General features: G+C 32.6%; 5 protein-coding genes and 1 long non-coding RNA gene across 11 annotated transcripts in view; 2 read left to right on the forward strand and 4 right to left on the reverse strand.

Moving 5' to 3' along the window:
- Positions 1-4758, reverse strand: part of LOC148936567 (uncharacterized) — a 48857-nt gene extending 44099 nt beyond the window's left edge. Inside the window, exons 1-2 of one of the 4 annotated variants that reach the window (XR_016139231.1) lie at positions 4444-4758; positions 3565-3959 (exon numbers count right to left, since the gene is read on the reverse strand). This is a non-coding gene — a long non-coding RNA (uncharacterized LOC148936567). Of the gene's footprint in view, positions 1-3564 lie in introns of all 4 variants that reach the window. The other 3 variants (XR_016139229.1, XR_016139230.1, XR_016139228.1) reach the window with 3 other exon arrangements.
- Spase12 (Signal peptidase complex subunit Spase12) lies at positions 1487-2657 on the forward strand. 2 transcript variants are annotated; one of them, XM_011643934.2, is made up of 3 exons: positions 1487-1636; positions 1906-1965; positions 2040-2657. In XM_011643934.2, the coding sequence occupies exons 1-3, from the start codon at positions 1592-1594 to the stop codon at positions 2220-2222; spliced, it is 288 nt and encodes a 95-aa protein (XP_011642236.2). In that variant the 5' UTR covers positions 1487-1591; the 3' UTR covers positions 2223-2657. The 2 variants fall into 2 exon arrangements, with proteins under 2 accessions (XP_011642236.2, XP_088932937.1); XM_089076811.1 differs by lacking the exon at positions 1487-1636 and adding an exon at positions 1666-1823.
- Positions 4759-8106: 3348 nt separating the features above from the next.
- Positions 8107-10140, forward strand: LOC105430388 (uncharacterized). The gene is made up of 4 exons (XM_011643933.2): positions 8107-8262; positions 8986-9044; positions 9267-9558; positions 9862-10140. The coding sequence occupies exons 1-3, from the start codon at positions 8242-8244 to the stop codon at positions 9520-9522; spliced, it is 336 nt and encodes a 111-aa protein (XP_011642235.2). The 5' UTR covers positions 8107-8241; the 3' UTR covers positions 9523-9558; positions 9862-10140.
- Positions 10141-10244: 104 nt separating this feature from the next.
- Positions 10245-11890, reverse strand: LOC148936570 (uncharacterized). 2 transcript variants are annotated; one of them, XM_089076812.1, is made up of 3 exons: positions 11704-11890; positions 10789-10862; positions 10245-10667 (listed from the first exon to the last, which is right to left on the reverse strand). In XM_089076812.1, the coding sequence occupies exons 1-3, from the start codon at positions 11722-11724 to the stop codon at positions 10535-10537; spliced, it is 228 nt and encodes a 75-aa protein (XP_088932938.1). In that variant the 5' UTR covers positions 11725-11890; the 3' UTR covers positions 10245-10534. The 2 variants fall into 2 exon arrangements, with proteins under 2 accessions (XP_088932938.1, XP_088932939.1); XM_089076813.1 differs by lacking the exon at positions 11704-11890 and adding an exon at positions 10945-11083.
- A 3439-nt stretch (positions 11891-15329) lies between these two features.
- On the reverse strand, positions 15330-17834 carry LOC148936571 (uncharacterized). The gene is made up of 3 exons (XM_089076027.1): positions 17828-17834; positions 16923-17778; positions 15330-16773 (listed from the first exon to the last, which is right to left on the reverse strand). Exons 1-3 carry the CDS (start codon positions 17832-17834, stop codon positions 16617-16619), a joined length of 1020 nt encoding a protein of 339 aa, XP_088932153.1. The 3' UTR covers positions 15330-16616.
- Positions 17835-17895: 61 nt separating this feature from the next.
- On the reverse strand, positions 17896-19908 carry LOC105430547 (uncharacterized). The gene is made up of 3 exons (XM_011644165.3): positions 19555-19908; positions 18715-18776; positions 17896-18358 (listed from the first exon to the last, which is right to left on the reverse strand). Exons 1-3 carry the CDS (start codon positions 19858-19860, stop codon positions 18004-18006), a joined length of 723 nt encoding a protein of 240 aa, XP_011642467.3. The 5' UTR covers positions 19861-19908; the 3' UTR covers positions 17896-18003.
- Positions 19909-25621: the final 5713 nt, after the last annotated feature.

Raw genomic sequence — 25621 nt, forward strand, 5'->3', positions numbered from 1 at the left:
ACAGAGACTTTTTTTTAAAGCTTTCTCTTTGTAGTAAAACTGCAAAAAATAATTATAATTAAATTTAATTCTTTGAAATGTATAGTTTTCTGACTATGTATGTTCATAAATATTTGTAAATTATTCTTTGATTTTAAATTAATGCTTACAAAACTAGTATAATTAAATAAAATAAAAGAAAAAAGATACAAGTGTAAAATCAATAATTATAGAAAACAAAAATTATTATATTTATTTCAGGAATTTTACAATTTTATAACATTGTGAAGTCCCTTAATCCTAAGCCACTCAACTACACTTACTTTATGCAAAAAACAAATTCCATCACTTAATGAAATTTCGTAATTATGACATACGGAAGCAAGGCCTGTATTATGTTGATTTGCGATTTCCTATTTCGTAATGTACAACGCAACTATCGAAAGTGTTATTTCGATATTTAGTGAATGTTGAGCACCGTTGATGTAAACAATTTCTTTCAAGTTGGTTACGAATGCGTCGCGTGTATCGAGAGCTGTATGACGCATAGCTGAAGTATGTTGTTGAACGCCACCGAAGGAATTTCTATGAAGTTCTAACTACAGAAATGCCAAATGTAGAAAGTCTTATTGGCATTTTGTAATGTTCAATAAAAGGATACTCGTGCTCTTGGCGCAGATTAATCATCATCGATTGAGATTTCGATATCGCGCGTTTTTAAAAGTGGCGTCTTATTTTCGTTAAACTAGTTAATCATGTAAAAGAAATTTAATTAATCTCATCATTAATTAGTTAGAAATACGATTGATTTCTTCGCTATTCTTCCTACAAAAACTTTCGTCGATATAATAAACGATAATAAATAAATGCATCTAATAATAAGGTTCATATAAACATAAGACTTTTAACATATGTATACAGTACATGTAAAACATTGCGTGCTACAAATTATGTCAACAAATTTATAAAGTCTCCGACTGCATTGAATTTGAATCGGTCCAAGATAAAACTAAATATACCTTAAATTCGCATTCAATCAATAATATATAAAAAGAAATGAGAAAGATTTTAATTTAAAGAGCTTAAATTATTAAGATATAGACAGCAGTAGAATAATTTTTATATAATAATTTTTATATAGAAAATTTTGTTTCCTAAGAAAATAAACATCTTAAGTGTTTGGATATGACCAGTTCAATCATAAGGCAAGAGGTGGCATTTATTATTCACACCTAGAACGCTTCTACTAACTTTCAAACTAACTGCAATCAAAAGTGCTATTAGTTAAACGTTATGTCGATGAAGTTAAGCAAATTCTCGACATGGTTACACGTACAATAACATATCGATGTGTTACATCTAGTACGTGTACATTAAGGTCCGCGACACAGGGAAGTTCACGTCGCGTTTCTAAATGGACTACTAAAAAAGTATTAAAACTCGTTTAGTAGTCCGTTCAGGACTGATTTTAAAATCCGCGCCACGCGACACGGGCACGTGCGCGACGCGTCGACTTTTGTATCTGCGCATTCGACCACGTCTCGTGTCTCGAATCCAAGTGCTCGAAAGTGAGCGTCTCCGTTGATTCTCTCGTCGCCACGTATTCGTCACGATGAACGCATGGATGCAGCATTTCAAATCTATCCCGACGCATATGGTGGGTAGCAGGATGCTCGAACGATCGGATGTTCAATGGATTATTGTCTGTCATTCGCGATTAAGTCCAAGGCATAAATTTGTTATTCGCGAGGTTAGGATTACGACGCACCGTATGTCAAACGTAATCGCAACTTTCGGAGCATCGATTCGGAATGACTTGTATCGTTGAAGTGAATCTGTCAAACGTTCGCAGTTTTATGACTAAATGTCTGTACACGTTATTTTTTTTTTTTTTTTAAGTCTTACATGATGCGATATTTGTTTTAGGATTACGATGGTCAAGCTAGAGCGGAGAAACTATCTCGAGTCATAATAACGTTATTCGGAGTAAGTTACAATTCTTTGGAAATCTTGAAAATATTCTTTAATAATTGTAGCACAGGAACTATGCATTCTTATAGGTGGTTGGCTTAATTTGGGGATATGCCATTCAACAATTCTCACAGACAATTTATATTTTGGGTGCTGGATTCGTTATGGCTGCATTGATTACTGTACCTCCGTGGCCTATGTACCGCCGCAAACCATTGGATTGGCAAAAACCACAATCTGAAGTTATCACAAAGCTTAAGAAAAAGAAATAATTGCTAAGCATATTTATAATATCTTAAATCAGAATTTTTAATGTAATATTTTGTTCATCGATACGAATTTGATTGTTGAGGGTGCAAATGTGTGCATACCATTGAGCATTTATTTTCATGCAATTATGATATGAAAATTTCTAATGTATGAATACATATTGGAATAAGTATGAATGCATTTCAGATTTCTTTCTTTTTTGTAAGATACACTCGTGTTAACTATACTTTTTTTGGCTGTAAAAATATGAATGAATCATAAAATCACATTGCATTTGCATGCAAAAAATGTATTTATAAACTTTAGATAATAATTCTATAAATAAAGATAAATCAGAGAACTTTAAAGTGTAGTTGATAAGATTTTTTATATTAATTCGATTGTTAAGGAAATAAACTGTAAATCTGTTACTTATAAATTATATATGATAAAAATAATTCTATCTTATTTATTTCCTATATTACGTGACACTCTATCTAATTTTTTTATATACATTATATAAAGAGTATTAATATTTATAATTAAAACGATTAATGGTATTCTAATCAATTTGACATTTAATCCAATGTATTTATGAGTAATACACCATAGTAGAAATATGTATAAATTTGTTGAACGACTAATCTGAGGAAATTTTCTCAAATTCGAATAAATATTATTTCATCGCCGCGTATGAAATAATATTCATAACGGTAGCGTCTCTATCGCATAAATGCAAATTCAGAAAGTGTGTAAAACACGAAGCGGTTTATAAATATATAATCAAATATATAATCAAATAATTATATCGCTTCGATTTTCCATTACAAACGGTTACGTAAAAAGGAAAAAAAAAAGAAATCCGACGTAATCCGTATACACTTGCAACAATTTCGCATGGGTAATGGCGTTTCGCTTCCGCAACGGAACCACTCTCTTATATAATTCTTCGTTCCAGAAAAGGCAATAGCCGGCACGGATCAGGCATTGCCTCTCGCAAATCGTCGGTCAATTTATGCGTCCTTTGCGATTACGGCACGTCGTCGTTCTCTTGGTCAAACTCGTTGGACGCGTTCCAAATGTTTGACTTTCATCGCTTATGCCGTGACGTTTTCTCCGATTGCAATCGATTGTGACCGTTATTTCCCTCAAAATCATCACGTTTATTGACTTTCACGTGCGGCTTTGCGCAAATACGATAATTGTCATGAGAAAAAGATCATATTCGGACATGATGCAATTAAATTAAAACTCTTGAAGTATTCTCTTTCTCTACTTACACTACACATTTTAACAAGCAAATAAGTTTTGTAAATTAAAATAAATTATTTTGGCATACTAAATACTTAATAATAAATCACTCACCTTTAGGCTGCAGTATTACTATTCTCGATCCTTCCCAGCTTCAGTCCCAGTCTCAGCCTCATCTTCCTCTTTCTCTTCCTTCTTCTCCTTTGTAAGAAGTTCAATCCAAAAATTTTAAGTGATAATTAAGAATTTTTTGCTCGATTAATTTTTAAAAAAAGGATTACGTTTTAAAATGAGATTTTTAAAATAATCGAGCAATCTGTATTGTACCACTTGAGATAGATTGATCAATCATCATTACTGCTTCTTTCCAGCATACTCACGTGACACTCACTCGCGAAACACAATTAACCATTGTCATCGCTGATTGCGCGTACATACATAATTTTCACAGGAGGACAATCGCGCGATACTTCGAGCGGCACTCCCGATCATCGATCGGACGCATCTTACTACGTCGGAAGAACAATAAGAATAATGCAAAATACGAAAAAAATAGAATCGCAGAAAGCTATGAAGCACCCAACGCCCCGTGATGTGCCCATATTTACGCAACAGACGGAACGAGAGGGATAGTTCGAAAATGTAACGCGGCCAACTTCACGCAATACCCGCCGCGGTGTGATGACGTAAGCATTCTCCGTACCTGCTACTTCGAATTCTACAAATGCTAGACAAATAGCACACGCGCGCGTTTCAGAGCGACTACTAGCTCGTATCCCGACAAATGAATAAATACAACCAGTCGAAATTAAAAAGAGATATGTGTGGAATGTGATATCTGAAAGTATGCTTCGCCGACTCGCTGCTCTCGCGCCGTAGGTTTCGATTGAAAAATCTCGCGAAATACGAATCGCCGAATGTACGAACATCGAATTTACGCACTATGCGTATTTAACGGACACTAAAGTACGAGATTAATCTGACTATACTTACTAATTGAACGCGTCGCGACGTCACTCAATTCGGCATCGATACTCGATACATTTCGTTAATGAAAAAAAATAAGAAGACAGCAAGAAATACTAAAAATACTTTCCGAAAAAATCCGTCAAAGGATATTACACGCATAATATTGGATCACGAATATTTAAATTTCGCGAGAAATAACAACCGATACGAATTACTCTCCGTTCTTCGCTTAATTCTTCATAGGGAAGGATTACATTTTCTCCCGACACTTGTCGCGGGCGCGTCTCGAAGGATAATGACGCGTCACGCGGAGCGGCTCGCTCTGCCTCTGTTGTTTGCTTGCTCTCTCTCGAGTCTGCCTTGTGAGCGACAAGGTGACTGCCGCGTACACAATAATACGTTGCGCGCGATACAACAATGACCGCCCGAATATTGTTTGGATTATACGCGGCTAGGGTATTATTAAAATCATCAAAACTAGGACTTACAAGCCAAAAACCACGGACATTTCGGTTGCAACCCCCGGACAAAAATGCGCTTAAATTAATAAAATTGATTAGAGAACGGTAAATGAAGCATTATTTCACATTCTAATTGTTCATTAGCATTCAGAGCAAAGAGAAATTTGAACTGGATACTAAATAAATACAGACTATTTTGATTAAAAATAGGAAGTTTTGTTATAAGTTTAGTTTGAATTTTATTTTATTAGGTATTAAAATTTAAAAATTTTAACTCTTTTATGTGTTATTTGGTAATGTAGAGTAATACGAGAGGAATCAAAACAAAATATTTAGAAGAATTTCTTGAAACCCTTATAATTATCCTGGACGCTTTCAAAAAATCTCCCCGGACGCCCTAAAAAAGAGGACAGTGATCCGGGGAAAAGAGGACGGATGGCAATCCTATATGTGGCCAATTCCATTACCGTTAAAAGAAATTTCATTGCAAGATAGATTTATGCTAAATAATTTATTTCCTAATTGCGTTATCGTAATTTTGAATTAGTTCCAAGAAATGTGTACCATATATAACACTCGCGACGTTGTTTATACTCGAATAAATCGAGAATAAATTCTTCACTAGAAACACTTTTATGAAACAAGAATGACGATGAAAATTAAAGTTTAGAAAAAATTAATAAAGAGAAATTTAATTAACAGTGATATATTTATTTCTGTCAATAAAATTAACTCTATTAAGACCAGAATAAATTAACTTTAATCTCGGTTTATAATTCATTTTTTATTAATTTTTAGAACTTGAAAAATATAAAATATAAATCAAGATTAAAGTTAAAAGATTAAAGTTAAACACACAACATTGATAAAAATAGGAGCATAAGTGTGTTGCATAAAACTGTAACATTTAACAAAAATAAATATGCGAAGTGCTGTATCAGAAATATATCCTTATTAGATTACGTACTGTGTCATGTTTCTTCGAACATGTGTTACGCATTACTGCATAAGGCACACAAAGAACTCGTACAAACGCGCGCACGCAGCGAAAATCGCTCGGCAGGATCGCGTTTATGGTGCCCCTTACGCAATCGGAATATACCGGATATATACCGGTGAATTCATTGGCGCGAATTGTTGGTCTTCGTCGCTTTTTTATTTACATTTCTTTTCTTTCCTGTCTCGCCTCTTCTCGATCGCCCGATTACCTGCTCTGTACGCAAAGATGTGTGTGTGTGTGTGTGTGTGTGTGTGTGTGTGTGTGTGTGTGTGTGTGTGTGTGTGTGTGTGTGTGTGTGTGTGTGTGTAACAGAGTTACGAAACGCTTTCTCCCTGTATGATGGATATTTTAAATATGCAGCTTGCACCACTTCCTGTTACACTGGCGAGCTTGCCGATACGCGATCAAAAAAAAAAAAAAAAAAAGAAAGAAAAAAGACAATTGCAACGGAGCGTGTAATATATACAATGCGGTCTCGATCGTTACCTTGGTCTTAACACTGAATCGTTTGTTTGGAGAATGCCTTGTAATCGGTCTGAAAGCTGGAGAATACCAGTAATCTTATGTTCAACTGATATACGATACGATACATGATGCATACCATACGCGTTCTCAAATAAGCCGCAAAGCAAGCCACGTTTACCGCATTTTCCGAGATATCATAATCTATAACTACGAAATTTATTATATATCTTTCACCTAATCGAAGCCAATATTTTTTTCGCCATAGCAGTCCTTACAAATGCGTTAATTAATATTATGACCTGGGAGGTATACATATGTAAGCCGCGAAAAGAAATTATTGTTACGAGGAAATCCGGCGTGGCGTGCGATTATGCGTGCAAAGCATCATTCATGTAGAAGACGATCAACCGACGATTTATCATCTGTATTTGCTCGTGTCGGTGTTCGTTTGCAAACGTTTCGCTAATCTAATATCGGGTTGCGTTTATTATGATTATGATGCGAGCTAACGTCTCACGAAATTCTAGATCGCATATTTGGGAAATCGCTCGTTATATCATTTGCGAGGGCAATTATTATGTGTTTCGCGACATAATGTCATCTTAGATAATTGAATTTGCATATCATAGAACTTTGACCTTTTACTCGAAATCAATGTAGGCTCGAGTTTCTCTTCGAAACTAGAAGCCTGCTTATCCCACCATGATAGGTGAATTTAATACACAATTTTCTAATGCAGAGCGAGGACTTTCATTACGTGTTCATGCGTGTTAGAATAAAAATATCTCTGTGCCGTGAACGCAGCAAGTGCGTTCTTTGACGCAATGAACTACCATCCGTTAATTACGCGTTAGTCAAAGCAAAGGGAAAAAGGCACCCAACGGGAATATTCCACGAAACCAATTTGTTTCGCTTCGTGTGACGTAATGGAGATTTCCTGACATTTTTACAACGTAACTCTGTATAATTCATTAATTTATAAGCTAACGATAAAATTCGGGTTCCTGCGAGCACTCTCACTTCTTTATTCCACTCTCGCGGAAGCATTTCTTCCATATACAAATGTAAATATCTTCATTACATCATAACAGTTAATTTAAACACAAAATCATCGTACAGCAATGACGAAGATTACAGATTGTACAATAATATTATATATAATATATAAAATATTACAAAACATTATAATTATACGATATATTTTATTATAATAAGCAGAGTATAATATGCTCACTTAATAAACAACCATTCATCTCGTTGTAATAAACTATGAATAAAAATCTTTCACGAATATATTCAAGAGATTCGTTTAGCTCGATATTTATTAAAATAATCCGAGTAAACAAGTCTGACATGTTAGTATAGCGTCGCAATCGCAGATTCACACTTTTTGCGTAGAAATTTTCTCGACAAGCCGCTGTCGCTCTTCGTATCACCAAGAAATCTGGACGATTTGATCCGGACGATAAAAAGAAAAAGAAAAAAAAAAAAAAATGAAAATTACGTACATGCTCGTTATCACGCGAAATCCGATCGGATAGCATGCGTGCTCGGCTTGTGTTCAGGCGCCATTTCCGAAGCGGCGGCTTACGCGCGCCGTACGCATCGCGGAGAATTACGCAGCTCCGAGACGAACGTAACGCAGGTTTCGCGTTTCCTTGCTTTTACGTAACTCCGACATGATTCCAGAGAGCCACTTTGCTCTCCCACCCTGTGCAATTTCACCGGGTGGTTTTGGTCATCGCCGAGTCCGTCCTTTATAAGCGGACATCCCCGACGGTCAAAACACAGAATCGCATCGGCACAGTTCGCAAACGACATTGCACGCACAGCCGCTGTCGTCGACGAAATTTTCACGAAGTAACGTTTGATTAATTGAGACAGACCGAATCGAAGATGCACTCCCACACCGTCGTTGTGAGTGACTTATCGTTAACATATACGTCCATCAGTCTCATCACTCGGAATCTCGGTTTTTTTTTTCTTTCCGATGCTCGTTGGTTTTGTGTGGTCGTCAGTGATTTTTAACAATAATAATAACGCGACTCGCGTAATAAAACTAAGTGTGTATTTTTGCGCGTCATTTTTGCAAAATGTGCGCGAATTTTGTGATTACAAAATTACTCTCGAAAATAAGGTCTCGAGTGACTTTCGAAATTTTTCAATAATATTTCAAATCCTATCATCTGATAATCTGATAATTCTTCAAGTTTAGAAGAAATTTTAACTAGGGAAACTAGGGAAAAAGATTTTATTTTTTAAATACACTTTTTGTCGCAATGCTAATGTTTAATATTATCTTCACATGCATTTTTCAAGAACTTTTTTCATTTGTATCTGTTATTTTTTATGTTTAACCGCACATTTTTTTTTACATAACATCAAAATTCCCAAAAAAAGAAAGAAGAAAAAGAATTGATTTTTATTGACTGAAGATCTTGAATGTTTAAATAAACGATAACTGTTACTGCTTGAATTAGAAAGACGATGCACTCGTACTATCGCTGTGCATGAAAGAAGCGGCAAGAATGAAAAAAATGTGGATTAAAAAAACATCGTGAATTTAAATTTAAACCTCTGTACGCGATGCACTTTCGCATATTACAACCAAACCGCAATCCCATACCTCTCGTGTTGCAGTTGCTCGTGTTCGGAATAATGGCCGTGGCTTTGGCATCGCCGATACCGGGCCATCATCAGTGAGTAGCATTCAGATTGTTGCATTTTTTTCTAATCGAATTAGAATCTTTATTATATAACATTATGTTTCTCTTCAGAATTTTTTACTATTTTAATTAATTGTATAATAATTATCATATTAAATGTATATTTTATATAATTATAAATAATTAAGTGCTAGATAAATATAACAAGGAATAATTAAATGTGGTATAACATGGAAAACGATTGTATAATTTTAGTGAACATCATGTGATCCACGTGCCTTATCACGTGCACACGGTCCATCATCATCACACCAAGAAGATACACGTGCCGGTACATCATGTCGAGAAGGTAGCCGTTCCTGTTCCGGTTCCGGTGCATCATGTCGAGAAAGTGCCAGTTCCATACCCAGTACATCATGTTGAAAAAGTGGCCGTACCTGTTCCGATTATAGAGAAGGTTCACGTCCCCGTTCACATACCCGTTCACGAGGAGAAACACGGCTGGTTTTAAATGGATTTATCTTGTTTTCAGTTTTAATTATGTTAGGTTTGTAACGAAACTCTTATTAATGTATATCAAAATTATAGTGAATTGAAGGGCACATTTTAAATATTAATTAGAATTTTTGCAGTACTCTTAAATTTCTTAAAAGTAATCTTAGTGTCGATATATTTTCTTCAAGTTTCAAGGTGGACACACATCTTTTTTTTAAATTTCTTGAAACTATAAAAAGCCGCATAAATACTGTTAAAGCGCTGTTATGAATACTTTCTAATTCACTTTTATTGTAAATCGTAATATGCAAATTTATTGATCGTGTACTTAATGATTCTGAAACTGGTTTTTTAGGTTAATACTCAAGGTGGAGTCTGAGTAAGTAAGAGTTCATACAATTAAATCTTCATTGCCGATTCATTGATAATAACTTTCCTCATGGGATATAAAAGAGGATAAAATCGCTCAGTACAAAATTACTTACGCCACCAGAGCAGCATTTAAGGATTTAGTATAGGAACCAACTCTGTATGCACGCCTGTGTACTCAGAACGAAGATACTTGTACATACTTTTCATCGTGTTACATTTTTTTATCATTATTTTTGTACAATAAACGTTTGATAAAAAAATATTTTGTATGAATGTACATTTATTCATTTCCTTTGTTTTTGTTAAATGTGTTAAATGATTGAAGTTTCAAAAATATTTCATATTTTAAGGATCTTATAGACACAATTGATCACTAAATTATCCTTTTTATTATTAAATCGTACATATATATTTTAATAATTATCTAAAACTACATTATTTTATAAAGACGTATTAGAATTGCTCTTAGAAATGTTCTCTCATAAAAGAAATATGCTTAAAGGGTAAAGAAATAAAATCTCTATAAATATTTATTTTGCAAAATTAACAGTGTGAAATAATAATAAATAAGACGGCGTCAGATAATTATCATCAGATGAAATAATCCTGTCGTGATCAGTTCTTTAATCACTGGGAAATCGTGGTGACAAAGTGATTTACCAGCCGTCCACCTCTTCATGATGATCATGATGGTGATCATCATCTGATTTAACCGGTATGTAAATCTTCTTCACATGTGTATGATGATGCTTATCAATGAGATGTGGCACATGGATGATGAAGTGTGTGCTAAAAGTAATTTTAATCCACTTTGAATATACGATATATGTCATATATCAACATCAAAATTATATATTATCTTCTTCAAATAAAAAGTATAAATAATTCCATAAAAAAAATAGAAAATTACTGTTCATGACCATGTCCGCCGGGATATGGTGTTGCTGATACTAAAGCCATTGTAACAACCAGTAAAAGTAGAACCTAAAACAATAGAAAACACTATATAATTATAAATATTTTGTTCCGAATAAAATTAAAAATTATACGCTTGCTTTTTCTTTACATAAAAAATTAATGTGTATATAGTTCCTTGTTGCGATCAGATGAAAATAGATCAGAGACCTAATCTTTCACGATCGGAGAAAGTATCTGTTGATCACGTGTACGGCCTTGTCGAGAAACCAGGAAATAAAATGAAAGTAATAGTGATCGAATCAGACGTAATTATAATAATTAAGTAAAATTATTTTAAATGCCTGAACCAATTTCTACATAGACATATGTGTATGCACGGAAATGCATATTTCAATCTTATCTTTATTCTTTCTATCACGTTATCTCTTTTTTACAAATGTTTTGTTAAATTTATTAGGCATTAATTATAATATTATATATAAATATTTATTACATTATATTATATTTTTTTTGTATAAAAATATCTTATTTTTGCTATTTAATTCTTTAAATTATATTTTTCTTTGTTTCTTCTTTTCCTTAGTTAGTATCAAATAAATATTATTTTATACTTTATTTTTTTAAATAAAGTAAAACAAAATTCCGAATAATAAAAATTAATTAAAACTTTTAAAATGTTTGAATTTGCACACAAAACTTGTTGTGAAGTGTAATAAAATGGGCTTTCACTTGTTTCTTCAAGCAAATAAATACTATTGTTATCATTCTCAAAAATCACTGAAGGAAGAAATAAAGGTAGAATTATCACTTGGTGAAGCATTCACATGTATCTAGAAATCGTTTCGTCTCGCGTAATTAAACAAAAAAAACATCACATAACAGATTCACGTTTAGATCTGACACCCACATGTGTTCCGAGCTTGATCATATTCGTTCTATATGAATTCCCGAAATGTGCACCTTACTCTTCTAAAGACCACAGCCGTGCGATGACTAAAAGTCCCTTCTTAACTGCCAGCCTTATAAATAGAATATAGATAATCAGTGAACCGTGCACGAACGTTAAATAACAACGGTGGACCTGTTTTCCTGAAAAGTTCTGGGTGCACTTCACTTCACTTGAAAAACCACTCTCACCAGTGATTTTATACGAAACCTTACGTGCGGTCTCGCACGCGCATTGTCGTAAACTCTATTTTCGCGGGCTTTCTGTCGCAATTTTCAGGACGCTCACACTTCGAATTAATGATTGCACGCCTTCCCCGAGCGTAGTCGCCTCTGCGAACTATTTGGATCGGAAGTGTCGAAATGCACTCGAGAAAAAACCCGGAAGCTCACAGAATTTCTCCTTCGGAAGGAAATCGATGCATTATTCTCCAAATGATGAAAGTAAAGTGAGTTGCCTTTATTCCTCGTTGAATATCATGATAACAATATCAGGAAGTAGAGAATATTAAAATAAAGAAGTAATAATGCTCATAAAGAGAAAATTATAATTGGATAACTTTTTTTTCTTTTTTTACTTTTAAGTGAAATCGATTTACCGCAATTTAAGTTGCACAAACTGCGCGATTTCTCGAAAAAACAATTGCGAAAATTTCTGGTTTTTCTTCACGTTTGTCTTATTTCTTATTTGATTTTCATAAAATATTCGCTTATTACATTTAGATTACGCCGATCATCACGGTTGAATAAGCGATTCTCTGTTTCACTTATATAAAACATTATGTGTATACGTAATCAATCAATGACATTACATACATTATAAACTATTATATAACTTATGCAATCTCTTATACATATTACATAATTTTATAATCAATATTTATTTTTACAATTTTATAAATATAATTGTAAGCTCTCTTAACTATAATAATTTTTAAGAAATAACCGTTTTCCTTCTTATTCTTTTTTAAATGTTATATATGCAGATTAGAAAATATTATTTCTTCCCTTTTATTTCTGTTAATTTAAAAATTTAACAACAAAAACGTAAAAGAAGCTGCAACAGAATTTTAAATTTAAAAAAAATTTTTCTCTTAGTTTTTGTTTTGTGAATTCCTATTATTTTTAAATAGATAATATTTTTAACTATAATAATTATATTTTTATTCTTTGCAAATTAATAAGATTGCAAGATCTATATCGGTTTTAATGTTCTACGGTTTTAATTACGGTTCTACTACGGCATGTACGGTATATACATATGAGTGAAATCGCGCCTCATTTATTACATTGGTTCTTTCACTTTCCGTTTACTTTCCAGCTTGAACCAATCCAGTCAATGTCTTTTCGATACGATCATAAATACGATTTAATTCCTGTTAACAGATGTCGATTAATGCTTATTAAGAAAATTATATTCAATGTTACACATTTCGGAATAGAAGATTCCTTCTTCTTGCAAAAAGCAAATTAAATAAATAATACAATTACAAACATTACGGATGATAATATTACGGAAAGATAATATTAAAAATAAATAAAATTTGTTTCATATCGATAGCTTAAACATTTAATATAAAAAATTATGTTTGTATCAAAAAAGATATTTTTAATATTTTATTAAAGTGGTAAAATATATTTATTTAAATTTTTTAATTAAAATTCTGTAAATAATGTAAAAACAATAAAATAGAAAGAATTGTTTATAATTACATAAAAAAAATGTTGTATAACTTTTTCGATTTATCAAATATGTGTTTTAAGTTGGCATAAACGCCGTATCTAGCAATCAGAAGTAAGCAAGAAAGTGCATTAGGTTGCATATTTCCAGAGATTGTACTATATTTATATTTCATCAATTTACTTTTCTAACAAAATTTATCTAAATAAAATTAAAAGAATACATTATATGAAATATTATATTAATTGAATGAAAACAAATAACAAATTATACAAATTAAAAATTATATTACTTTATTACTTTTCTTACTTTTTCTTTCCAAATTATGCAATTAAAAAAATTGAAAGAAATTAATTTTTTTAGATCACACATTTGAAAGATAGACATTCAAAATATGCAAATAAGATGCAAATAAATATATTCCTTTTTATTGTTAAATTCTTAGCTTATACAAGTTACATATATATATTCTTATATGTATAGATTCGGTAAATCCGCTGTTCACAAAATGTCACACGACTATGATGGCTGGCTTTCTTTTTTATTAAATTACACATTAAAGCGTTAAGCGGAAATCTGTAAAAGACTATAATTTATGTTTGTACTAGCAAATCAAAGATCTTCATGAATTACTTCCTGGCACTGCTTTGCTTTCTATGTCATTTACGATAAATGACCATACAGTATTAATGTAATGAACAAGCATAATGTACAGGAATCAGGAATTAATGGATAATAAATTGAAAAGTGAAAGCGGAAGAACTTTGCACTTCAAAAATTTAAATTATTTCAGCCATCTTCAATCAAGGAAAAATTAATTATTATCTCAACTCCACGGAATAAATCGTAAAATATGCGAACATTATTACATATATATTCAGTGAAATTAATTTGAAACAAGTGCAACGATACGTAAGGAATAAAATATTTAATATTTAATAAATATAGTTTGTATTTAAATATTTCAGTAACAGTAACGAAGTGATTGTGCAAAATAAAAACAGCGCTAAACGATTATTTATCACATTTAACGTTATGTATAAAAATTATTTAGTTATTATTCGTATAATTATGTTATTATTTGTATGACAAACTTTAACGAGCAAGCAACGAGGCGAGTCGCTTTGCGTGACGAATCATCTTTCGAGATACGTTTGCGACAAGTACCGACAGAAAATGTAATCCTTTCGTATAACAAATTAGCAAAGTAACAGAAAGCTATAACATAATGGTCATTTACTAATATTTCACACAGGATTTGTACGTCATAATGTATTATATGTGTAATTTTTTGACGCTGCATTTTCAGATAGCGTCTTAATTAGCAAATTATTCGATTCGCATAATGTCGAGGTCGATGTTATTCTTTTATTTTTTGCCATTCTGTTATTTTTATTAACAAAATAAAACGTTGTGGAACGTTGAAATGAATCGCAATGCTGAGACGAGTAGCTTCGCGACGCATTTAATTTGTGAATGTAATTGTGAATATAATTGATTTATTTTGTATTTTGATATTTGTTAATAAGATGTTGCAATATCTTAATCTATAATTTTAATAAATATACTTATAATTAACTTTTATTATATTGATTATGCATACAAAGATCTTATAAAAAGAGCTTATTGATGCATTTATATTTGATTTAGTTATTTATTACTTTTAATATCTTTAATATCTTCTATTTTAATATTTCTTTCTAATATAATAGAATATAAATATAAATTAAAAGTTAAAATTGAAATTGTGTGTGAGAGAAGAAATAAGGAGTTCAAATTTTAAATTTAAAGAATGGTTATATTTTATACAGTTAGGATACTAACAAGTGATAAATAATGATAATGATATTTACAAAGAGGAAAATAATAATATTTTATATACATATACAATTTTTATTAAGAACTGAGTTTCTTATCCTTTATAAATAAAATTATTTGTTATATATTATTATACCGTAATATATACCGTAATAAAAAAATAATGCCATATATTAAAAACATATAAAAATTTTATTGAAACAATCACAATACTCTATTTACAAAACATTATATGTACAAACATAATACATAATATTGATTTAATCGCAATTATACAGCGTCACTAAAAAGTGCTAGCGAGCAAGGCACGTGAAGATTTAAATTGAGATGCGTGCCTAGTGTTATAATGAGGTATAAAAAATATGAACAAGGTCGTATAATTACAAATTATAACAATATCCGTTTTAACTTTTATCACACTGGTTTAAATGTTTTATAATTTTTTTAATGCTCACTTAATTTTAAATTGTTAATATTCCCAATATTATTATACCCAATATTATTATTTCAAAAATTGTTTTTAGTAATAAATTTAATTATTTGAATTTTAATAAAATATTTAAATTTTGTGTGTGTGTGTGTGTGTGTGTGTGTGTGTGTGTGTGTGTGTGTGTGTGTGTGTACCCCCCTCTCTCCCCACACACACTCGCAGTTTAACATAAATAAATTCGGATAAAAAATCATACTTTTCACTTTCATAGAAAATTATTTCATTTTTCTAATTGTTTTTATTATAAATCTGTCGTAAAAAATAGTCTGTCATAATGTCAAATATAAGTTAAGTCAAGTCCTGTGTCTTTATGTAATAGTTGACAAGAAATGAGATAATTTATTTGGAAAACGTCAAGTTAAGATTTTGTTAAATTTGATCAGATTAAAGTTTAAAGAAACTACTTCTATAAGTATGTACAACTTTTCTTATGTCCTATATCTTTATGAAAAAACGTTTGTTCTGTTACATATGTATGAGTTACGTTTATCATTATTTCGTTATATGTCTATTTTCTGTCGCGTAATAATTGTCGATCAGTCAAAATAGTCTCGTTCGATATCTTATCATCGATATCATTACTTGTAGAAAATAATTAATAAAAATTAAGAAATTTGTAAATAAATTACAATCATCTTATGGTTATATAGAAAAAAAAATATTAAATTATTTCACACTATAAAATAAAACAAGCTTCGGTCGATTGTTTTGACCAAACATGAAAAAAGTAAAAAAGTATCTGTATATCACATAATTAAATTGACAACATGATTTACATTGAAGCTGCTTTCCTGATTGATATCAATCAATCGAAAATGTCATTGAGAATATCCCTATAAGTCTGCAATGCACTTTGTTCAACATATTGGTCACAGCGCGATTATTTTTATTTCTTTTTGTGATAACTGGAGAGACCACCGCCTCCGCCGCCTCCGCCGCCGTGGCCCCCACCGTAACCGCCACCGCCGCCGCCGCCGCCACCGCCATGGCCACTTGAAAAAGAATCAAAACCACTGCCAGAACTGTAACTTCCGCCATGGCCACTGAAAAACATATTAATATAATATACTGTACTACATATAAGACAGATTTACACATTGGAGATTTTTTTCATATTTCCTATGTTAAAATTTAATGCATCTTTCAATTGACTAATATTAATGCAATTGATTTAGTACAATTTCAAATTTACCTGCTGCCAAAATCAGATATACTATTGCCATAACTGCTGGAGCCAATATGATGATCGTCGCCGCCTCCAAAATCGCCATGTCCGCCAAATCCACCGCCTCCATGACCACCAAATCCACCACCGCCGCCGTATCCACCTCCTCCTCCGAATCCGCCGCCGTGGTCACCTCCAAAACCACCACCATGTCCGCCTCCATATCCACCTCCAAAGTCACCGCCGCCACCGCCACCGTGTCCTCCATGTTCGATGATTATACCACCGCCGCCACCTCCGTGTCCTCCCCCAAATCCACCGCCTCCGCCATAGCCACCGCCACCTCCGTGTCCACCTCCGTAACCGCCGCCGCCGCCGCCGCCACCGCCACTGCCATGATCATCATGTTCTATGATAATACCGCCGCCTCCGCCATGTCCTCCGCCAAAACCACCACCTCCACCATATCCTCCGCCAAAACCGCCTCCGCCGTGACCTCCGCCAAAACCACCACCGCCGCCGCCATGTCCTCCATGGTCTATAATAATACCACCTCCTCCGCCGCCACCTCCGTGACCACCTCCAAAACCGCCACCGCCGCCATGTCCTCCATGGTCTATAATAATACCACCTCCTCCGCCGCCACCTCCATGACCACCTCCAAAATCGCCACCGCCGCCATGTCCTCCATGGTCTATAATAATACCACCTCCTCCGCCGCCACCTCCATGGCCACCTCCAAAACCGCCACCGCCGCCATGTCCTCCATGATCTATGATAATACCGCCGCCACCACCTCCTCCACCATAACCACCTCCATGGCCACCTCCAAAACCACCGCCTCCTCCATGACCACCGCCATGATCTATTATGATATCTCCACCTAGAATGAATTATTATTTTTAGTATTTTTATTGTTTTGATGACAAAACTTCTCATGAAAAAAACATCAAAAGAGAAAGAGAAGAAAAAAATTTTTTTTTGTTCAAGTAAGATAAGCATAGAATAAAAAAATGTATGAAAAATATAATTTGTCCGCTAAATAAAATTTGTCTTTAGAATTACTAAAAATTTTATAAAAAAAGATTATAAAGTATGAACTATATTTCTAATATAATCTTTTCTCACCTCCGCCAATATCGTGACCACCAATGTCATGACCACCTCCAAAACCTCCTCCAAAACCACCACCACCTCCGTGTCCTCCTCCATGACCACCTCCGAAACCACCGCCCCCTCCGTAACCACCTCCGTGACCTCCTCCGTGACCTCCTCCAAAACCTCCACCATGGCCACCTCCAAAACCGCCTCCTATGTCTCCGGGACCGGAAACCTCTATATGATGATCATCACCTCCTCCACCACCTCCGCCTCCATGTCCGCCTCCACCGTGATCCTCATATTTTATGATTTTCTTTTCGTGATGTTGCACTATTTCTGGCAAATGTATCCTTATATGTACACTGAAATTTGAAAAGTATGCTAAATGAAGAATCATGCGTTCTTAATTAACACATCTCCTAATTAACACATTTCCATATAGGTAATTACAGGTATAAAGAATATCTCGTTTCTTTCACTCGTTTCTATATAAATTGTATGAATTATATTCTTTATTAAGTTAATTGATTTGAACGAATGTTCAAATTAATTTCGCATGAGCATTTAAACAGAATGATGGAACAAGTTTGAAACATTAAAATTTTTTATATTATTTTTTATGAATAATTATTTAACTTTGGCAAGAAGAAAATTTTTCATTTTTATGTTTTTGAGTCACCAAATTTACTAATAAATTTTTATATGATTGGAAACTCACTGCTCGTGTCCGAAGGTTGCGAGGACTACTGATAGAATATTTGTTAGAATGAAGGCCCTTATCTGCAATTAAACGAATCTTCTTAATAATCTATAAATTTTTAAATTTCAAATATTATGGATGGGTAATAAATACAATACTAAACGCACAATTAATAATTCAAAAACATCTTACATAATTCAATTATTGTTTTCTATTTATAAGAATTATTTATGAATATTCTTATATTACAAAAATTAAATGTGTAATTTTTTTACACATTTATATGTGTAATTTAAAAATTTTCGATAGCTATATATGTATAGACATTGATATTTATATTAAATAGAAAATTTATATTTACAAAAAAAAATAAAATATTTGGTTTAATAAAACTATATCTTGCAGTAAAAAAATAGTAAAATAAACTTGAAAAAAATTGTTAAAGCAATTAATTTTCTGTTATAATAAAAATATTATTAATTAAATTTTATTAAATAATTTATCAAAATTCTTTTTACAACAGTAAAAATATGAAAAATAACAATATACAATATTATATATAATTTTTAAATTATAATTATTAATTTGTAACTCTGAAATTTAATTATTGTAGCCGAAAGGAGTGCTTTTTCCATATATTATGTTTTGAGACATAAAAATTTTTAATTATAACAATTTTTTTTCCAGTGTGGTACGAAAACTGTCGTTTGATTTAGATGATAAAGAAGCCACTGTACAAAAATCACTTTCAGACATCGGCCGCACGCGAGTGCGGCCTCCTGTCTGTATTTCCTGTTTCCGATCTCTCGGTGAAACCAAGTGGTACCAAGTGGTTTTTATCCATTTTATTGTGCTTACAGCATGTTTGAGTTCCATTCTGGTATCCAGGACGCGGCCTGCCGCAAGAACCTTTTCCTTCCTCTTATCCCACGCACAGCTCACCACGGCGACCCGGTGTACACTGTCATATATCTGCGACCGCGGTCTTGTATATATACCTGTATATATACCAGACGAGAGGAAGTACCGGAAGGGACCGAGTGGGGATGAAATAAAGATCGCGGTACCACACCGGAGGTATCGTCGGAGGAACACACTCGAAAAGAAACCGAACGTATGACGTACGAAACTGGCGAGCATATCCCTCGCTATATACCTGTACATTGTACTTGTCTGCTAAGTACATTGTACTTGTCAGTGGATGGTGCCCGATACATACAAGCGCAAAATGCGTTTCTGCGAAACGAGAAACGGCCGTGACCCACACAACTCGGTCCTAGAGAAATTCGCGTCTGAGCTTTCTCGATCTTGTCGGCATATACATACGATGGTATTGATAACACAGCACAATTAATTTCCTTGGCTAGGCCAAGTTTTTTCGTCGAACGAAAGCATGACGCGGAATCTTATTCGATTCCGCACTCAATGATGATTACGAAGTTATATGACGTTATATTGACATTTTAGAAGAAGCATAATAAAATGGAAAAGCAAAAGATGAATTTTCCTTTCACTGTATATTTCGATTATTTTATTTTTACGCGAACAAAAAATTGCATTTGTAGATTGATTAACGCTTTAATCAGAAACACGCGACTGCGGTTGGCGGTAAGTGCGTCGCAATGATGACAGATCGATTTATTTGATTTATAAGCTTCGTACAATAAGCCGATAGATAAACATAAGTATTATATCGGGCCAGAACTATTACTGCTGCATCGGTTATGCACTTTCCCCGATTTCGAGAATAAAATAAGTTAGAAAATAAGATAGGTAACGCATGTCTCTTTAAAGGCTCTTCTTAAATATTTCAAGCATGAAAGAAATGTATACTTTTGCTTTTCTGTAAAAAATATATGCCTTAAATATAAAGATGCCTTATTGATTTTTATATTGATTCTATTTCTATATTTTAAAATAAATCACATTCTTTGAATTCTTTGGCATATAAATATATAAATTGTATGACATTAACATTCTCGTGAATAATCTACACTATTTATAATATATTCATGAAATGTTTAATGTCGAATGAAAGAAAAATACGTTTATTCTTCTCTACTAAATTCTTTCTCTCCAACACTTTTACGCACATAATAATATTCAATTTGATTTAATCCAGCTAATTTAATTTAATCATTTATCGCATTATTACGCGTGTCGAGCGCGAAGGAATTAATTGTATCTTTAGTTTGAGCAAGAAATTGCTCTGATTATACAGGTTTTAATCGATCGCAGATACTCGCACACCGCGAACTAGCGCACAAACGCGCACGTAACGTATAATCGATATGTTAAGTATAACGTAGGTACAAAAACTTTGAAAGTAATTTAATTTCTATTCTGACATAACATAGCTTCTTAGAAATCCTACAGTTCCATTACATTGACATTATGTTTTAAGCTTAATTAATTGAATAATTCTGAATGAATATAATTCTCTTTTTATTAATTGCAAAATATTTTAAAGATACGATTGTTATTTAAGTTTTTAAAATTTTTTAAATTATGTTCAAACTACTTTATGTTTTAATTTAATTCAAAATATTCTTTTTGGAACAAAATTTATTACTTAATTGTTTGCTTCAGTTTGTTTCAATATCGAAACTTCATACTTGAAAAAATGCTCGATGCTTTTTAAATATTACATGTTAAATAAAATTCTACTAAATTAAGATTTATAAGAAAAAAGTAAATTTAAAAATTATACTTTATTTTATCGATTTTTTTGCTGATAAAGTAAATTAATATAGGATATTTAATTCTTTTTAATAAATTATTCACTTTCTATTTTACAATTAATTAGATGAAAATTGAAAAAAATCTCCCAGAAAGATCTCCCCTATTAAATTGAAAAAAATCTCCCAGAAAAATCTCCCCTATTAAATTGGCGTCATTAATGTAGGATTAATGAGTTCGCAAGAACAAAAGAAACAAATTCAATCCAATTTAAGCTTCTACTTTCTTAAATCTCTACACTCCGTCGTGTATGAACAGTTTATTGCTCATTATACAATATATGCGGGTGTAAATTCACAACAATAAAATAACAAGTATACTCGAACATCTCGCTATTTAATCCCCCCTGGGAGATCTTTGCCAATGCAACCATGTGAAAGCATAGAATGACGATTTACCTCGCACTTTTTACCAACGTTAATTACTGCGGCTGATTTCTATATAAGGTGTCCAAAGTATTCAAATCATTGAGCTACATTTACACTGGATCTTTTTATCTATTTAAGCTTAATTTATCTTTAACAAAAATATATATATAATGTACAGTCTTTAAATCATATCTACATTAAAAACCGAAACATTTTCTGAAAAGTTGAACTTTGAAAGTACAAATTAATGATATAATTTAATCAATTTTGAACTCTCCTCAACAAGCCTAATTTAAAAATTAATTGCATAAATATTTAGCCTATATTTTTTAATTTAGAATATTTATTTAATGTTATTTCTCTAAATTTATTTCTCTAAATATGTTTTAAAAATATTTGTGAAAATATTTATATTTTAATATAAAAGTTTTTTTAAAATTTGAAAATGAACGAGTCATCTTAGCAAAAAATTAATTTAGAAATATATTTAGATGGCTAAAATAATTTTATCTCTGTATTATTTTAATGACATTATTTTAATAAAAGTTTTCCTTCGACTTTTACTTAAAAGAAAGCTCGACAAAAAAAATAACGATCAAAAAATCTAGCAAATAAAAAGTGAGTTATGAGATAGTTTATGACACCCGATATAAAAATCGCGACGTGCGATTCTGCAGTCATGCGTATCTGCCTCGTTAATGGATCTCATACACGTACAAACATATCGCATATAGACACTGCCGAGTAACAAAATAGAAAGTAGCAGGAACACGCGGGAGGCAGGATAGGGCTCAGGGAAAGGGAGAGTAAGTGAAAATAAGGGGGTGAGAGCGGGACGGAGCCTGGTGGAACGGGAAGAGACGGAAACACGCATACCGCGTCGCACCGAGAAAGACAGCTTACCCGTGGCGGAAAATCGTGAGAGGCTCTCCCGCTATTGTGCCGCTCCTTATCCTTTCACTCTTTTCCCTTATCGTGTTCAAGCGGTAGACGGTAAATTCCACGACGAAGCGTGGCCGTCAGCCGCGACGAAACACTTGCGGACTTCCTTCTGCCGCGGATTGCTGGCCTTGATTCACAAGCTGGCATTGACACGGTATCTCCATTATATCATCAATTCAATGAAACGTGTGCTTCCGTGATCCACGATTTTTTAGACGATAAAAAATATAAATACCCACTTTTTTGTAATCTTAACGAAACTCCTGGAATTTAATGGGGAGGTAGATTTGATTTAAAAAAAAAAAAAAAGAGAAAGAAAGGAATAATTTAACAGATGAAAGAAACAGTTTTTCCCTTCATATTGAGTTTCAAAAGGTTAAATTAATCTCCAAAATTGAGATCCAAAGCCAAATGCTCGATGAAGAATATCTATCAGGAAATTTTTTTTGAATTTTTGAAAATTTTTTTATCATATATATATATATATATTTCTTAACGTAGTATAAAAATTTTTCCAACAGAAAAAATGTCATCGTGTAGTATAATTTTTATTTATATCAATTTCATTTATGCTATGAAAATATGTAAAATAATATTTTTTACGTTTCATTTAATTAATCATAGATTTCTCAATGTGTGTGACACACACACGTTGAGTTAATGACATCGATAATTTATATGAATGTATCATAATGAAATATGAAATCATTAGGCTAATGAATATGATCAATGCTACCTCTTATTTACATTATTGCTACGTAATATTCGTCACAATATTATTCTGTCTGTCGAAATATTATTCTCATTACAATAATCATAAATATAGTGTAATATTACCTAGACGATGACATGCGTTAGACAAATCTATTCCTCTACACATTTCTTATACCTCGTAAAAATATGAATATTTCTCTTTTACATCGTCCCAACGACCGCTCTATGCCTTAAACTCTCGATTGTCATACACTATAACTGCAAATGTTACTCTCCTCAGACAAAACTTAAATTAACTTATAAGTGAAGGTTACGCGAATCACTCGTTTCCGGGAATTAACAATTCTACGCTAAGTTAGATGAAGCATATATTCAAATATATTCAAATATATTCGCGAATAAGCTCGTCTCCTTTCATTATTATCGTCGGTCTTATATGTGGTTAATTTTACATGGTAATTTATGAGTAATTTTACATGGCACTTTACATTAATAAAAATGGTATAGTTATTGTTAAAGATATATGTTTTTCTGCAAATGTTGCACTCGATCACGGGATAGAAAAATTTCTTCGCAGTTTTCTCGAGTTTTCTTTTGCCCGCGCATCGATCGATGCTCTGCAAAGCAGCCATCAACGACGCTGCTCGACCAACAGCACCCATTACTTTCACACGCTTCCGCGAGAAACCGTAGTGAAGGTGCACCGAACGACCTTACCTTATTTATCAAGATCAAGAGCAGCTTTTCGCGGTCGGAATTAAAACGATCCGCCGTCATTAACGCTGTGCAATTAAGCGTAAAATATTCAAGCGAGAAACGCTTCAAATAAATGTCAATATTACATAAACATAAAACGTTACTATTATTAAACTGATATAAAAGATTTATCATATGTTACTTTCCCTTTTTGTTTCTTAAATTAATTTATATAAAACAAAATTCAACAAGATAGATTTTAATACATTTTTCTTTTCTTGTTTACTGGCCTAGAAATTCTTTAAATTCCTTTAAAAAAAAAAAAAAATTTTCTATTCAATATAATTCGCTAGAAGAATCTTTTACAGTTCGATTAAATTTAATGTAATTTATTCTTTTTTTTTTTTCTTAATTTATTTTATCATTATACTGTAATAAAAAATGTTAACAATAGTAATAGCATATCGAAAATAAATCGAAAACAAATTATATAGGAGATGAAAAAACGAGTAGCGTCAATATTTGATTAAGTAATTTGATTATACAAGTATTGTAGATCAAAATGATCTGATCATCGATCGCACACGAAATGCATGGCAATCAAATCGATGGCAATTCATGATTCAGATAAAGAGCTTATATTTTATAAGAAGTAAGAGGTTACATCCTTAAATACCATCCTGACAATCACCATTCATGTGACGTGCTCTATAAAAATCTCATTTGCGCTCACCGCGGATTATCGTTTTTTTTGGTCGAGCCCTTTCTCAATCCTTTCACTTTCCCTGTTCTCTGCCATCTTTCGATTCCCTTCTTGCCTGATTACCGTAAGCGGCATCTGAGTGCACAGAGTGCAGACGGCGCGATCATGGAGAACGGTTGCTTTCTCGACTTTCAAACGTTCAACCGGTCATCGGTCTTCTAGTGAAAGTAACCGGAACGAGAGAGGATGCGATCCTCACTGGTGACCGTGATCTCTCGCATTACTCTCTTCAGGTGTCGGACAAGGCGGCTGATTTTTAAAGTCGCCTTCGCACGACCGCTCGACCGTGGAAATGGCGCGTGTTTCCGACCTGTCGAGATTTAACGGCTGTCGTTGATATTTATTACCGCAGTGTGGCATCGATTGTTATTTTTGCAAGAAATATTGCAACCACCATTGATGCAGCAATTGCCGTTATGGAAATTTACATTCTTGCTACAATAAAGATATGTAAATATTGTACATATTGTTAAATGAAAATATTAAATTTGTTAATTGTTAATTAAATATCCTCTAGATAATTCTGGGATTGATTATAATTAAAAAAAGAAAAAGATATAGCTTTAATATCATATCAATATTAATTAAGATTATTTTTTTTTTGTTTAGTTCTGTTATTGAACTATTTGTTTAATTGTAAATTGTTATTTAATAATTTATATGTAAATATAATAATTATTATATTTATATATTTATATATTTA

The sequence above is a fragment of the Pogonomyrmex barbatus genome, unplaced genomic scaffold (assembly GCF_055798465.1).
Source record: "Pogonomyrmex barbatus isolate J1 unplaced genomic scaffold, ASM5579846v1 scaffold2, whole genome shotgun sequence".
In the NCBI taxonomy this organism is placed as follows: domain Eukaryota; kingdom Metazoa; phylum Arthropoda; class Insecta; order Hymenoptera; family Formicidae; genus Pogonomyrmex; species Pogonomyrmex barbatus.

What these genes read in the sequence shown, in the direction of transcription:
- Spase12 (XM_011643934.2), top strand. Translation starts at nt 1,592, where the DNA reads ATGAACGCATGGATGCAGCATTTCAAATCTATCCCGACGCATATG. An exon ending in AATCTATCCCGACGCATATG is followed by an intron (nt 1,637 to 1,905) that starts GTGGGTAGCAGG and finishes TATTTGTTTTAG; the next exon opens with GATTACGATGGTCAAGCTAG. An exon ending in TCATAATAACGTTATTCGGA is followed by an intron (nt 1,966 to 2,039) that starts GTAAGTTACAAT and finishes GCATTCTTATAG; the next exon opens with GTGGTTGGCTTAATTTGGGG.
- LOC105430388 (XM_011643933.2), top strand. Translation starts at nt 8,242, where the DNA reads ATGCACTCCCACACCGTCGTT. An exon ending in TGCACTCCCACACCGTCGTT is followed by an intron (nt 8,263 to 8,985) that starts GTGAGTGACTTA and finishes CTCGTGTTGCAG; the next exon opens with TTGCTCGTGTTCGGAATAAT. An exon ending in CCGATACCGGGCCATCATCA is followed by an intron (nt 9,045 to 9,266) that starts GTGAGTAGCATT and finishes GTATAATTTTAG; the next exon opens with TGAACATCATGTGATCCACG.
- LOC148936570 (XM_089076812.1), bottom strand. Translation starts at nt 11,724, where the DNA reads ATGATCAAGCTCGGAACACAT. An exon ending in TGATCAAGCTCGGAACACAT is followed by an intron (nt 10,863 to 11,703) that starts GTGGGTGTCAGA and finishes CTATTGTTTTAG; the next exon opens with GTTCTACTTTTACTGGTTGT. An exon ending in GGCGGACATGGTCATGAACA is followed by an intron (nt 10,668 to 10,788) that starts GTAATTTTCTAT and finishes AATTACTTTTAG; the next exon opens with CACACACTTCATCATCCATG.
- LOC148936571 (XM_089076027.1), bottom strand. An exon ending in ATATCTGATTTTGGCAGCAG is followed by an intron (nt 16,774 to 16,922) that starts GTAAATTTGAAA and finishes TATGTTTTTCAG; the next exon opens with TGGCCATGGCGGAAGTTACA.
- LOC105430547 (XM_011644165.3), bottom strand. Translation starts at nt 19,860, where the DNA reads ATGTACAGGTATATAGCGAGGGATATGCTCGCCAGTTTCGTACGTCAT. An exon ending in GAATGGAACTCAAACATGCT is followed by an intron (nt 18,777 to 19,554) that starts GTAAGCACAATA and finishes GTTTAATTGCAG; the next exon opens with ATAAGGGCCTTCATTCTAAC. An exon ending in GCAACCTTCGGACACGAGCA is followed by an intron (nt 18,359 to 18,714) that starts GTGAGTTTCCAA and finishes TTCAAATTTCAG; the next exon opens with TGTACATATAAGGATACATT.